We start from the raw sequence: 13,236 nt of genomic DNA, 5'->3' as shown, positions 1-13,236 counted from the left end.
GGTCAGTTCCGGCCGCAGGCAGAGACAAGGTCAGTAAATAGGCAAAGGATCGGTCCAGGCAGCAGGTCAACAAACAGGCCAGAGTCAGTACAGACGGCAGGCAGAGGCAACACTGCACTAGTGTGGCAGCAATCACGGACACCATTGATGGCCGCACTGGCTCTTGTGACACTGTACTGATGTAGCAGCGATCAGGGACACTGTTGATGTCTGCATTGGCTCCGGTGATACTGGCGCAGATGTGGCTAGTGATCAGGAATATAGTTGCTAGCTGTAATAATCACTGGTGTGGGAGCGATCAGGAACATTGTTGATGGCAAACACTGGTCTGGTGAAACTGGGACTAGTGTGCTAATGACCAGGAACACTGTTGCTGGTTTTACTGGCTGTTGTGACACTGCACTGGTGTGGCAGTGATCGGGAACACAGTTGCTGGTTTTCACTGGTCTGGTGATACTGGGACTGGTGCGGTGGTGACTGGGTACACTGTGACTGGCTGCACTACTATGGTGACAAAAAAAACTACTACAGTCACCAGAGCAGTGCAGTGTCACTATGACGACATTGTACTGCTGTGGCTATTGATCGAAGACACTGGTTGCTGCACTGGCATACAGTGTCGTCAGTGCAGTCAATCAGTGTCAGTAACACAAAAAAATATCAAAAGGTATGGCGCCAACTTAAAAAGCCAAATTATATATCACAAAAAGCAAAATAATGTATCATATAATGTGATAGTCAGCATAACTCAAACAGTCCAAAGAAATAAAAGTTCCATAAAGAATGACACAATCTTCACAGAAAGATCCAATCACCATTACTGACATCAATACCGGTATCCTGGTTCCCACAGTCGGCGCTTTGGAATGCACACCGCATCTTGAATAGATGGCGAGGGCACATTGAACTGAGCTGTACATGTTGGTGCTGACTTATAGCACCCTTGAATGTAAGTGCACATTTTTAATATTTCTGTGATCTGCATCTTTTAATAAACTTACTGCACGATGATAGTTGAATATGCTTTTCCCGAGTCCTATTTGTTGGAATAATATATGGAGACACTTTGGGGGCCAAGAGCCATCACCAGTACTGGATCCCCCTAAGGCCCTATTCACACCCGAGTGTAGAATTTTCTCGCAGAAAGTTGCGTGATTTTGCTGTGGTTTTTACCACAATTTTGCCACATTTTTGCAGCGATTTTGTACAGGTCAAAAAGGTCACCAATGTAAAAAGCAGAAAAACGCCAAAATCTGCCTAAAAAATAAAAAAAAAGTTCCAAAACTTGTTTGAGCTTCAGGCATTTTGGAGAGGAGATGTGAACTATCTCCATAGAGAGAATAATAGATTTTTTTCCCCTCCAGCTTTTTGTAGCTTCAAGCTACAAAACGCTCAGGTGTGAATGGGGCCTAAGCATTGATGATTAAGGAGCTGGAAGTATTATAAAGTGTATCTAGTTTAGACGGTTGGTAAATGTGCATTTCTTACACACGGTTTGTGGTGGAGCAAGGCTTAAAGAAAATGACCCAAGACACCCATCTTTTAATCACGGTGATTGGATCTTTCTGTGAAGATTGTGTCATTCTTTATGGAACTTTTATTTCTTTGGACTGTTTGAGTTATGCTGACTATCACATTAAATGACACAGAATTTAGCTTTTTATGATATAAAATATGGCTTTTTGAGTAAGCGCCATACCTTTTGTATTTTTTGGTGTTACTTGTAAGGCGGTCGTCTCCACTTTTAAAGGGGGCCGCTGCACTCCTATTTACTTTTGCAAATTTCCTTTATACTGGCACCACTACTTATCACTTGTTTTGAAATTTTACATCAGTGTCAGTGATCACCAGACTGAGCAGTACAAGGTCATCATAGTGGCACAGTACTGCTCAGGGGGTGTGATCTGAAGGACACATAGTCCACAACACATGCGGTTGTGTACTCTAGAGAGCATATGTGAGCAGCGGCTGCAGGAGGCCATGTAGATATGCCCTCATATCCAGCAAGCACCCATCCGCCTGTTTATTTACATTGGCCAGATGGGAGGTGGTTAAAAAAAAAAAAAACAAGCTGTGCAGCAAAAGTAACAGTAATGCCGTGTACACACTATCAGACTATCCGGCGGACTTGGTCTGGTGGACCAGAGTCCGCCAGACAATCCGCCCGTGTGTGGGCTCCGGCGGACTTTTTCTTCCCAAAAGTCCGGCGGACTTAGAAAGTAGTTTTGACCGTCTGTGTGCTAGTCCGCCGTACTTTTGAAATGAACGGACTTTCCCACACACGGAGGAAAGTCCGTTCATTTTGAATGCGGCTCCAGGTAACCGGGACTAGCGAAGGAAGTCAATGTCGCTGCCTACGGTGGCGTGATTGACAAGCCGCTGGCCCCGTCATCTGGTATGGACTTAAAGGGGAAGCCCTACACTGAAAAAACGGCGCGGGGGTCCCCCCAAAGTCCATAGCAGACCCTTATCCGAGCGCGCAGCCCAGCCGAGCAACTTGTCCCCATGTTGATGAGGACAAGGGCCTCTTCCAGACAACCCTGGTCGTTGGTTGTCGGGGTCTGCGGCCGGGGCGCTTATCGGAATCCGGAGCCCCCTTTAATAAGGGGACCCCAGATAATGGCCCCCACCCTATGTCAATGAGTATGGGGTGCAATGTACTCCTACCCATTCATTTGGTGAAAAAAAAATGTAAAAAAAATAAATAAATAAAGTCCCAGCATCCTTTGGGACATGTGACATCATAAGGGGCAGGGACATCACCTAGTGATGTCCCTATATAAGTCGCCGCACACCGCGTCCCTGTCATTACGGCCAGAGAGAATGTCGAGTCAACATCTCAAGGAAAAAGAAGAAGAAGAAGAAGAAGAGAAGGCAGCGGCAGCAATAGAAGACCGGGCCACCGCTAGTAAAAGAGCTGGAAGAAGGCGCAGAGGCCCGGCAAGAAGAACCAAAGAAGGGGACAAGACCCCCAAAGTCGGAAGAAGAGGCGGCGGCGACAGAAGATCGGGCCACCGCTAGTAAAAGAGCTAAAGGAAGAAAGTGGAGGCCCGGCAAAAAGAACCGAAGAGGGGGACAAGACCCCCGAAGTCGGAAGAAGACCCACGGGCAGCTACAAAGAAGAAAGCCGGGCTCCTCCACTAGTAAAAGAGCTAGCAGAAGATAGCCGAGGAGTCCGGTGAGAAGACCCCCACAAGACGGAAGAAGACCCCCCGGAGCTGTGCAATAAATTATTTTAAACCCTTGTGTGGTGTTTTTTTTTCACCAGGTGAATGGGTAGGGGTAAATTGTACCCCTACTCATTCACATAGAGTGGGGGGATGGTATCTGGGGGCCCCCTTATTAAAGGGGGCTTCCGGATTCCGATAAGCCTCCCGCCTGCAGACCCCGACAACCAACGGCCAGGGTTGTCGGGAAGAGGCCCTTGTCCTCATCAACATGGGGACAAGGTGCTTTGGGGTGGGGGGAGGGGGGCACGCGGTCCCCCCCTTCCCCAAAGCACCCCCCATGTTGAGGGCACACGGCCTGGTATGGCTCAGGAGGGGGGGCGGCGCTCGCTCATCCCCACCCCCTTTCCTGACCAGCCGGCTGCGTGCTTGGATAAGGGTCTGCTATGGACTTTGGGGGGACCCCCACGCTGTTTTTTCAGCTTAGGGCTTCCCCTTTAAGTCCATACCAGGTGACAGGGCCAGCGACACGTCAATCTCGCCGCCGAAGGCCACGACATTGACTTCCTTCGCTAGTCTCGGCTACCTGGAGCCACGTTCAAAATGAACGGACTTTCCTCCGTGTGTGGGCAAGTCCGTTCATTTCAAAAGTACGGCGGACTCGTTCGGAAAGTCCGGCGGACCTCCGCATCAAAGTCCGGCGGTTTGGCCGGACAGTCTGATCGTGTGTACGTGGCATTAGAGGGCTTAGACAAACCATTTATCACTGAAAGGGGTGCTTGCAATGATCAGATTTTATTCATTTATGTAAAACTTATCCCAAAAGCAGCTGTAACTGTTTAAAAAGTGTTAACTGGAGTTTGGCTTTATTATGTTAGTCGCGTTTATCTAAGGCTCGCCATACATCTTATAAATCGGACCATAGATTCCCTGTACAAATCGACCTTATATCCACCAAAATTTTGTAATTTAACGACTTTCCTAATCTATCCATTCAATTTGTATTCAAATCAGGCAGGCTATTGTACTACATACTTGCTGATAGATCTAAAAGATTATACAATCAGATTGTAACATATGCAATGAGCTTAACTACCCTCTCCAGACAATGTTGCTGTACAAGGGTGAGACTTTGTTGTTCCTTCATAGATAGGAGAGATCCTAAGACAGATACTGGGTTACTGGCCTGATCACCAGGTGAAAATAAAAGAAAGAATTCCTAAAAAAGAAGATGACTAAACGCAGCCATACATGGATCGAAATTTGATGGTTTAGCAAGGACCAGATGAATTTTGATCCATGCATGGGCAGGTTGGTTGTACAGAAGTCAATCTACTGATCGACTTCTGTACAAGCAGTCTCTTAAATTTTTCCAAATCAGTGCCACCATCTTCCGAATATAGCTGGTAAAACTGATCAGTGTACTCTGACGGTGGGGAAGGCTCCCTGCTGTCATAATACAATAACACTGTGTGGATGGGAGAATCTAGTCATTCTTTTTGTTCAACCCACTGGTTGATTGAAAAATAAAAAAAAATAAAAAAAAGAAGGAAGAAGGATTCATGTATGGCCTGCCTAATACAGTGACAACATTTTGGTCTCTTTCACACCGGAGGCCAGGGTAGTAAAAACAGCTGTCTGAGCCATGGTTTTACTGCCCCCCACCACCCATATAGTGTAAAATACAGCTGGAGCAGGCTGATCACATGCAATGGATGCAATACTTTGGCTTGTGCCAATTTAAACTTGGCATTCCAAGTTGACAGGTGGAACTGCCTGTCAAACTCAGCCATTCAAGGCAATAGTTCCATACTAAACCCACAAGCCAAATGCTTGACTCACATTTGCAGTGAATTCGTCCCATTGTAAGTTGGAATTCAGCATTAAAACTATATATATATATATATATATATATATATATATATATATATATATATATATATATATATATATATATATATATATATATATATATATATATATATATATATATACATATATATATATACATACACACACACACACACATATACATACATACATTCAGGAGGCAACAAGATCACCTCCTCAAAGTCTGACAGCTGGTGCTTGGCTGAATCCTGAAAAGCGATCAATTGTTTGCTCTTAAGAGCAAGCCCCCGTACACACAGTCGGAAATTCCAACGGAAAAGGTCCGATCGGATTATATTGTTGGGAAATCCGATTGTGTGTGGGCTCCATCAGACTTTTTCCGTCGGAATTTCCGACGGGAAAAATTTGAAAGCAGGACTTTGCCCGATCGTTTGTAGAGAATTCCGATCTGAAAAAGTACCACGCATGCTCAGATCAAATTATGAGACCAAAGCTATTGGCTACTAGCCTCAACGTAGTCATGTCGTAATGAACGAACATCATCACGTTCTGAACAATCGGATCTTCCGACAACTTTGTCCGACCGTGTGTATGCAACACCAGACGGATTTTGTTGTCGGAATGTCCGACCGTGTGTACGGGGGCTAAATATGAACCTAGCCTTAATCACTGGTGAGTTGCAGTATATTAATTTTTTTGTTTAAACATGCTGTTTACTCACTAGAAACTGTTTAAAATATGGTTATGTTTCAGAATCAGCCAACAGCAGGTTAAAGCCTGCTGTCGGTGGATACCACTCCAGGCTCTGGAAGGAACCACCTATATGCCTGATTGGAAACTGGCTGAGCCTTTCAGTGTGCTGCCGGGAGCCTGAGCCAGCCACTCCTGCCCCCTCCCCAGCCCAGCACTCTAGTGAGTACTGGAGGGGCAGAGTAGAGAGCCAATGACTGACAGTCAACACTCCAAGCTCCAAGCAGACTGAGTAAACCAACACTCAACAAAAATCCCTGAGCGCTGCACTTGTTGCTGGCAATAGGCAATTGTATGCAAGCCTCCAAAACGCGTTTCAAACTGGCTACAGCTTACCTCGGTTCGACAGCTCTGTGATCTTGTGGCAGTTCCCTGGCGCCAGTCCAGCTCCCTGCATCCCTTCCTGCGATGGCTCCGTCTTCCCAGTGGCTTCATCTCGGATTTGAATCTCCCTGCCAGCCCCACATGGAATCTTACATATCTGTTACCCTGGACGTTTGGGAGTGCATTTTTACTGTAACCATTTGCTATTTTTGTAATAAACTTTGCTACACTATTGGTGGCTTGGCGCCTCTCTTTTCCCATTCCTTCTTCTGAGAACTGAGTAATCAGTGGTCATGTGATGAAGTCTGAAGTTTGCCAATGAACATATGAACAATTCAGAGGAGAACTGTGTGAAAGTGTTGTGGTCAGAGGAGACCAAAATCAAGCTCTTTGGCATCAACTTAACTCGCTGTGTTTGGAGGAGAAGGAATGCTGCCCATGACCCAAAAAACACCACCCCCACCATCAAACATAAAAGGTGGAAACATGCTAAACTCTGTTACACCACTTTTACTTACAGGTGAGCCTATAAAAAAGGCTTACCTGTAGGTACCTTGAATATCTCCTAAACTTGCACATCATAGGCACATGTGCACTGAAGAAACAGGCCCCTTGTGCCATGACGGCGGCTCCTGCACGTATGCGCGGGAGTGCCGTCATCGTGGCTCCAGGCCAATCACAGTGCTGGAGCCGCGAACCTGGAAGTAACTCCGGTGGGAGATGTCTGCTGTGTACTCGGAGTGCCAATGCCGATTCAGGCATCATTCTGAAGTACAGTGGAACCTTGGTTTACGAGTAATGCGGTTAACGAGCGTTTTGAAAGACTATCAACTTTATTTTAAAACCTTGCCTTGGTGTGCGAGTGTTGTCTCGCAAAACGAGCAGGATTCAAGCCAATGGGGATACTCGGAATCACTTGGTTCCCGGGTTCAGCTGAGCTGTCCCAGAGTATTTCCGAGGCTCCTCGGTGCCCCCCCCCCCCCCCAGCCACATGTGGTATTGCATGCAATAGAAGTCAATGTGGAACGAATTATCTTTGTTTGCATTGGCTTCTATGGGGAAACTCACTTTGATATGTGAGTGTTTTGGATTACAGGCATTCTCCTGGAACAGATTATGCTCGTAATCCAAGGTTCCACTGTAAGTATTTTATAAGGAGCTAGTATGTGATGCATACTAACTAGCTCATTATGCCATTGCCATTGTCTTGCAGGGTTTTTTGTTTCGGAGGTTTACAACCTCTTTAAAATTATAGACTGATCATTTCTCTGTCAGTGGGCAAACATACAAAACCAGCAGGGGATCAAATACTTTTTCCTTCAGTGTAGATGTTTGTTATTTCTATTCCCACACTTCTCATTTAGGATCTAAAATAATGTCACACTGACAATTCAGGTGCCAAGAAATAACTGGCAGATTCCTAACATGAAAGAGGTATGTACTGTTGTATAACATACGGTGCTAAGAAGCTTGTGTAAAATGGCAAGTATAATCAGCTTGCCGATTGCATTTGAGATGCTTCTGGGATTATACAGGCTTGCTTCTTAAGGCCCCTTTTACACTGGGGTGGTGCAGGCGCCGGCGTCAAACGCTGCTAAACCGTCATTCTAGCGGTTTTACCCCCCCTGCTAGCGGCCAAGAAATGGTAAAAACCACCGCAAAGCGCTGCTACCCAATTCATTTCAATGGGCAGGAGCAGTGAAGGAGCGGTATACACACCACTCTTTCACCGCTCCAAAGATGCTGCTAGCAGGACTTTTTTTTACCGTCCTGCCAAAGCAGCGCTGCGGTGTGAAAGCCTTCGGCTTTCACACTGGAGTGTGAGGAGCGGCTCTTTCAGGGCGCTTTGCAGGCGCTATTTTTAGCGTTGTAGCACCTGCAAAGCGCCCCAGTGTGAAAGGGGTCTAACTGCTTTTGCATTCACATTTGCTTGTATGAGCAGAAAAACAGATCTGAGGCAAACAAATGCCAATGGTTACAAGATTGTTAGATTTCATACGTAGTGCCCTCCTAAACCTTTTGTATCGATTTTGAATTGTACCGGTCACCTTTATTTCAAAAAGCACTGTGCATGCTGTTAGAAAGCAGCTGAAGTGTCCCGGAAGCCGCACATCAAACCAGACCTGCTGTATAGTAGTGAATGGCAGTCTCAGCTTGGACCCGGATTCCGGGACACTTTGGCTGCTTTCTATTATTTCTTGGAGCATAGCGGAGCTCCCATCCCGGCTGGCACAGGAACAGTATTCTCGCACAGCCTGGCTGCTCACATCTATACCCCTGGCAGCACATGCTGTTGTTGCTGTATTATAACAATGCTAATAAACAACACTGCTTAGTTCTATATGGCCAAATACATTGTAAGAGTCAAAATGTTAGCTTGCATAGTCCTTTAAACATACCAACATGGCCACCTCCGATTGTGTAAGTCTTGCCAGAGCCAGTCTGTCCATAAGCAAACACCGTTGCATTGTATCCTTCAATCAAGGACACTAATAGGGGTTTGATGCAATTGCTGTAAACATCATCCTGAAATGCGGCTTTCCCAAAGACATAATCGAATGTGAAGACGCGGTCTTTCCCAATTAGGATCTGCTGTGTATTAGGAACAACCCTCACACACACTTGGTGGTTGTGAAGAATCTCTTTTGACAGAAGAGGCCGAATCCGTACTGCTACTTTTACTGGAATCTCCTCCATGATGCTGTCAGCTGCTCTATCAACGCTGAGTCCACACTTGCAATTTAAGGCATTGTTCCTGCAAAATATAGTTATTTGTCATTAGTTGCACTGGTCTTTCAAGTAGAACTGAAGGAAACATTTTTTTTAATTATTATTTTGGAGGGTTATAACCCCTGTCAGGTTTTTCACTATCTGTTTCTTATTGGGGTAATTTCCCTTTACTTTTCCATCCCATAACGAAAACAGGAAGGCTTATTTCAAACGTGTAGTACTGCTTACTGCCCTCTGAAAAGAAATTTATGGTGGATACATTTTCAGACGGTGGTATAGCAGCGGACAGGAGTTTAGGAGACACTACTGCCACCTTTTGAATGTCTATTTTTTTTGTTTAACTTTATTTTCTAATTTCCAAATGGCAATTTTACATTTTGGGACAGTCTTGCGACCGCTGGCTGGGCCTTGCGTTGTGGCGTGGCCCCACTGAACTGTTTAAAGAGGTTGTAAACACCCATGAAGAAAAAAAAACCTGCAACACATAGGCATAATGAGCTAGTATGCATCGCATACATGAAATACCTTAGAACAAAGCCCTGCAGAGGCATCCCCACACCGCTGACAAGGCCGACATCTTCCCCGGTGTTTCTTCTGGGTTTGCGGGCTCCGGCGCTGTGATTGGCCAGAACCGTGATGTCAGTGCACCCAGGAGCTGCCGGTCATAGCACAGGCCCTGGAGAAATGGAATGTTCCTTCAGAGCGCATGCGCCAATGACGTAATCAGCACAGTATACAGTAAATATCTCCTAAACGGTGCAAGTTTAGGAGACATTTAGAGCACCTATAGATAAGCCTTATTATAGGTTTACCTATAGGTACAAAAAGGGGAGTTTACTTCCTCTTTAAAGCCTCATGCACACTGGACATTTTTACAGCTGCTGTTTTTGGCTTTCAGGCATTTTTTCCTGCAGCCAATAAACAGCATGTTATCCTATGTGTTCATGTACACATAGGCTTTTATCAGCGTTTTTTGGCTAAGGCGTTTTCTGGCAAAAAAAAAAAAAAAAACAGAACTAGTGGGTTTTGAGAGAAGTTTTTTTTAGCTGTAAAAATGCTTTAACGCTGGAAAACGTGGCTATTTGGGGTTTATGAGCATTTTGGAGCCATAAGCTTTTGTGGGAGTATAGTTTTGCTAAAAAAAAAAAAAAAAAAAAAAAAAAAAAAAAAAAAAAACGCATGAGCCAAAAAACGCTAGTGCAAAACTCATTCTACAGCTACAGCTTTCTACAGCTAATGCTTTTTATAACATCCAGTGTGCATGAGGTCTAATACTGCACCCTGAGATAGGGCTGGGTCACACCACAAACACACATTCCAGATCCGTTTCAGGTGCGTTTTTGCATGCGTGGTTTTAACATGTTTTTTGGCGTGTCCGGTGCGTTTTTGACACGTTTCTGGATGCATTCAAGGTGCTTTTTTTCTACCTTTTTCATACTGTACTGGGATCTGGTGCATTTTTGATGCGTTCCAGTGCATTATGGTGCGTGTTACTGCGTTCCAGTAAAGTACAGTGCAGGAAAATGCAGCATGTTCTATTTTTTTTTTTTTTTTGGAACTGGAAAACCCTGAAACTGACTGCACTGGTGTGAACTAAGGATGAGCTCAGGCGTGTTTGCATGCACCACGTGCAGAGCACGCCAGGAAGTTGGCGTAGCGGTGCGCTAATCACAGGCAGTGAGACATTGCCCCGATGCGTGGCTGGAGAGATCGGGCAATGTCTCGCTGCCTGTGATTAACGCAGTGCCAACTTCCTGGCGGGCTCTGCTCGTGAAGCATGCGAATACGCCTGAGCTCATCCTTAGTGTGAACTATGCCATTGGAAACCATATACCGTAGCCTACTTTCCATGCTTTTTAATGCAGAAAAAAAACAAAAAAACAAACACATGCATGTGGTTTGAACTGGCCATTAAAGATGTCATAAAGCAAAGCATCACAGCCATGGTAGGTGTACAGCTCTGTCCAGATGTATTGTTAAAGAGGGATTCCGCCAAAAAAAAAAATATTAAAAGCCAGCAGCTATAAATACTACAGCTGCTGACTTTTAATAAATGGACACTCACCTGTCCCGGGTTCCAGCGATGCCGGCAGCCGAGGCCGATCGACCGCTCGGGCCTCGGCTGCCGCCGCCGCCATTCTAGGTGAGGGAATCAGGAAGTGAAGCGAATCGGCTTCACTTCCCGGTTCCCTACTGCGCATGCGCGAGCCGCGCAATAGGAAATCTCCGCGCTGTCACTGGGACCCGTGTGTGTCCCAGCAGACAGCGCGGCAGGGCAGGAAATGGCGTAGACTCCCGTGGGAGTCTATGCCCGGAAGTGGGTGAAAATGCCTGTCTTTGACAGGTATCTCCACCCCCCTCCCCCCTGAAAGGTGTCAATTGTGACACCGGAAGGGGGGGGTTCCGATCAGCGGAGGTTCCACTTTAGGGTGGAATCCCGCTTTAAAATTCGGGTAGGCGGCTAAATCGCAGCTCGGCCGCTTGTTTTTTACTTCCCAATGGAACATTTCCCCTTCATTCCTGCTCTGATGACTAACTAAAAAATTGGGCTTTTCTTTAATTTTCACAAGTAAGGATGAGCTCCGGCGTGTTCTCACTCCACGTGCAGAGCACGCCAGGAAGTCGGCACAGTGCTAATCACAGGCAGTGACATTGCCCCGATGCATGGCTGCAGAAATCGGGAAATGTCTCACTGCCTGTGATTAGCACAGCGCCGACTTCCTGGCGGGCTCTGCACATGGCGTGTGCGAAAACGCCGGAGCTCATCCCTATTCACAAGTCCAGCATGCTGCACCTCTAGAAAGGGATCCATGATAAGACCGCTTTTCAGAGATGTTTGACAGGCAGTGGGGTGGCGATACGTCGCCTTCTCACCTCCTGATTTAAACACTATATTTGCCTACTACCGCATTGCAGGTGATTGCTGTGCTGGCGTGGCCCCATAGATCTGCATTAGTTATCTTTGCTTAAAGTGACATTCTTTTTTTGCACAGCATTGTAGTGTGGCATGCGTACACCTGTGAGCAGCGATGTGTTAGCATTCAGGCAGTAGGGGTGCCGCCTCATCCATCCATTTAAACCCAAACACATATTACACGGGATCTGTGGTTGATTAAGGTAGTAATTAAACTCACTTGGTGCCTTATCTGCATTAAATTAGCCTCAGAACCTGTGCAATTAATATGTGTTTGGGTTTAAATGGATGAGGTAGCAACGCTATCAGGCAGGCAGTCAATGGGTGGTAAAACCGCATCTCAACCACCTGCTTTTACCCCCCACCTCAGGTGTGAAGAAGCCCTAATAGGGCCACAGACAACAATAAAACACTGACAGGTTTTCTAATCCCTCCACTCTATTCAAAACTAAAAAAAAGTTTTGATGTTAGTTAAACTCCAGCATAAATGCATTGTTTACAGCATAAAGTGACAGCAGCACAAAGAACAGCCAGCATACACAGCGGTGTACTAAGGACTTGCTATGATCGTCCAGTGCAGACATGTATATGAATAACACTCTCACTTGAGTTCCACACACCGGTAACAGAGGCTCCTCCTCGATAAAGAAGATCCCGGGCGCCGATGGCAGCTAGATACTGTGGATCTTCCCCAATGCCGCGCACACCTCTTGTGTTTCTCCCGTTGCCTTGGCAACCACAGAGAACGTTAGAAACTACTCGTTCAGCCTCCTAGCGACGGCTACTCGAGAAGTCCAAAAACTGCAGTGGGGAAGAAAAGACACAGCGCTCCCAGTGGCCGGATGAGGTAAAGGTATATGGTTTATGAGTGCAGATGTTTCGTCATATTAGGAGACCCGTCAGATTTTGTAATGGAAGTGACGTTCCGTCGTCGCCATCTTGCTACACCCCGCACTCGTCCGCAGTAAGGATACAGTGAGAAGGCTACAAGCGGACACCTTGACACCCGGAGTCTTGCTTCTCACACTTATTTTTAACAGTAAACTCAGCTTATTTTTTGAAATTTAGCAACTTGAAATCCGTCAGACTGTTTTGATGTTGATTTTTCAAAGCAGCGGTGTTCTGTCATATTAACCACTTGCCGACCACCTTACACAGATATACTTAGGCAGAATGGCACGGGCAGGCAAAGTAATGGATGGGTACGTTAGTTGCCTCCTGCGGGCGGGGGGCGCACTGATTCATGGCCATCCCCTCACGATCGCTCCCGGAGAATGGAATGCTTTCCCTGCTCCTGTAATGTAAACGGAGCAGAGGAAGTGATGTTATCTCCCTTCGTGTCGGTCTTTTCGCCTGGCACAGAGGAGAGAAGACATCCAAGTAAGACTGCACCAACACTACACTAACAGTCAGGCATGTACTGGCCATCGGGACTACCGGGAGTTTCCCGGTGGGCCGATGGCTCAGTGGGCCTGTTTCAGTGACAGAAATGCCTTCTTC

General features: G+C 46.2%; 1 protein-coding gene across 2 annotated transcripts in view; it reads right to left on the bottom strand.

The window, feature by feature from the left end:
* The window catches only part of KIF27 (kinesin family member 27), a 144,114-nt gene extending 131,594 nt beyond the window's left edge, over positions 1 to 12,520 (bottom strand). Inside the window, exons 1-2 of one of the 2 annotated variants that reach the window (XM_077474864.1) lie at positions 12,342 to 12,520; positions 8,492 to 8,847 (exon numbers count right to left, since the gene is read on the bottom strand). In XM_077474864.1, coding sequence (XP_077330990.1) covers positions 8,492 to 8,789 — 298 coding nt within the window. In that variant the 5' untranslated portion in view covers positions 8,790 to 8,847; positions 12,342 to 12,520. The remainder of the gene's footprint in view (positions 1 to 8,491; positions 8,848 to 12,341) is intronic. The other variant, XM_077474863.1, reaches the window with a different exon arrangement.
* Between the last annotated feature and the right edge of the window lie 716 nt (positions 12,521 to 13,236).

This window comes from Lithobates pipiens, unplaced genomic scaffold (assembly GCF_037356315.1).
Source record: "Lithobates pipiens isolate NorthernLeopardFrog02 unplaced genomic scaffold, aLitPip1_a1.2 Scaffold_13, whole genome shotgun sequence".
Classification (NCBI taxonomy): domain Eukaryota; kingdom Metazoa; phylum Chordata; class Amphibia; order Anura; family Ranidae; genus Lithobates; species Lithobates pipiens.
The sequence above is the reverse complement of the archived record's forward strand: the minus strand, read 5'-3'. Positions and strand labels throughout refer to the sequence as shown.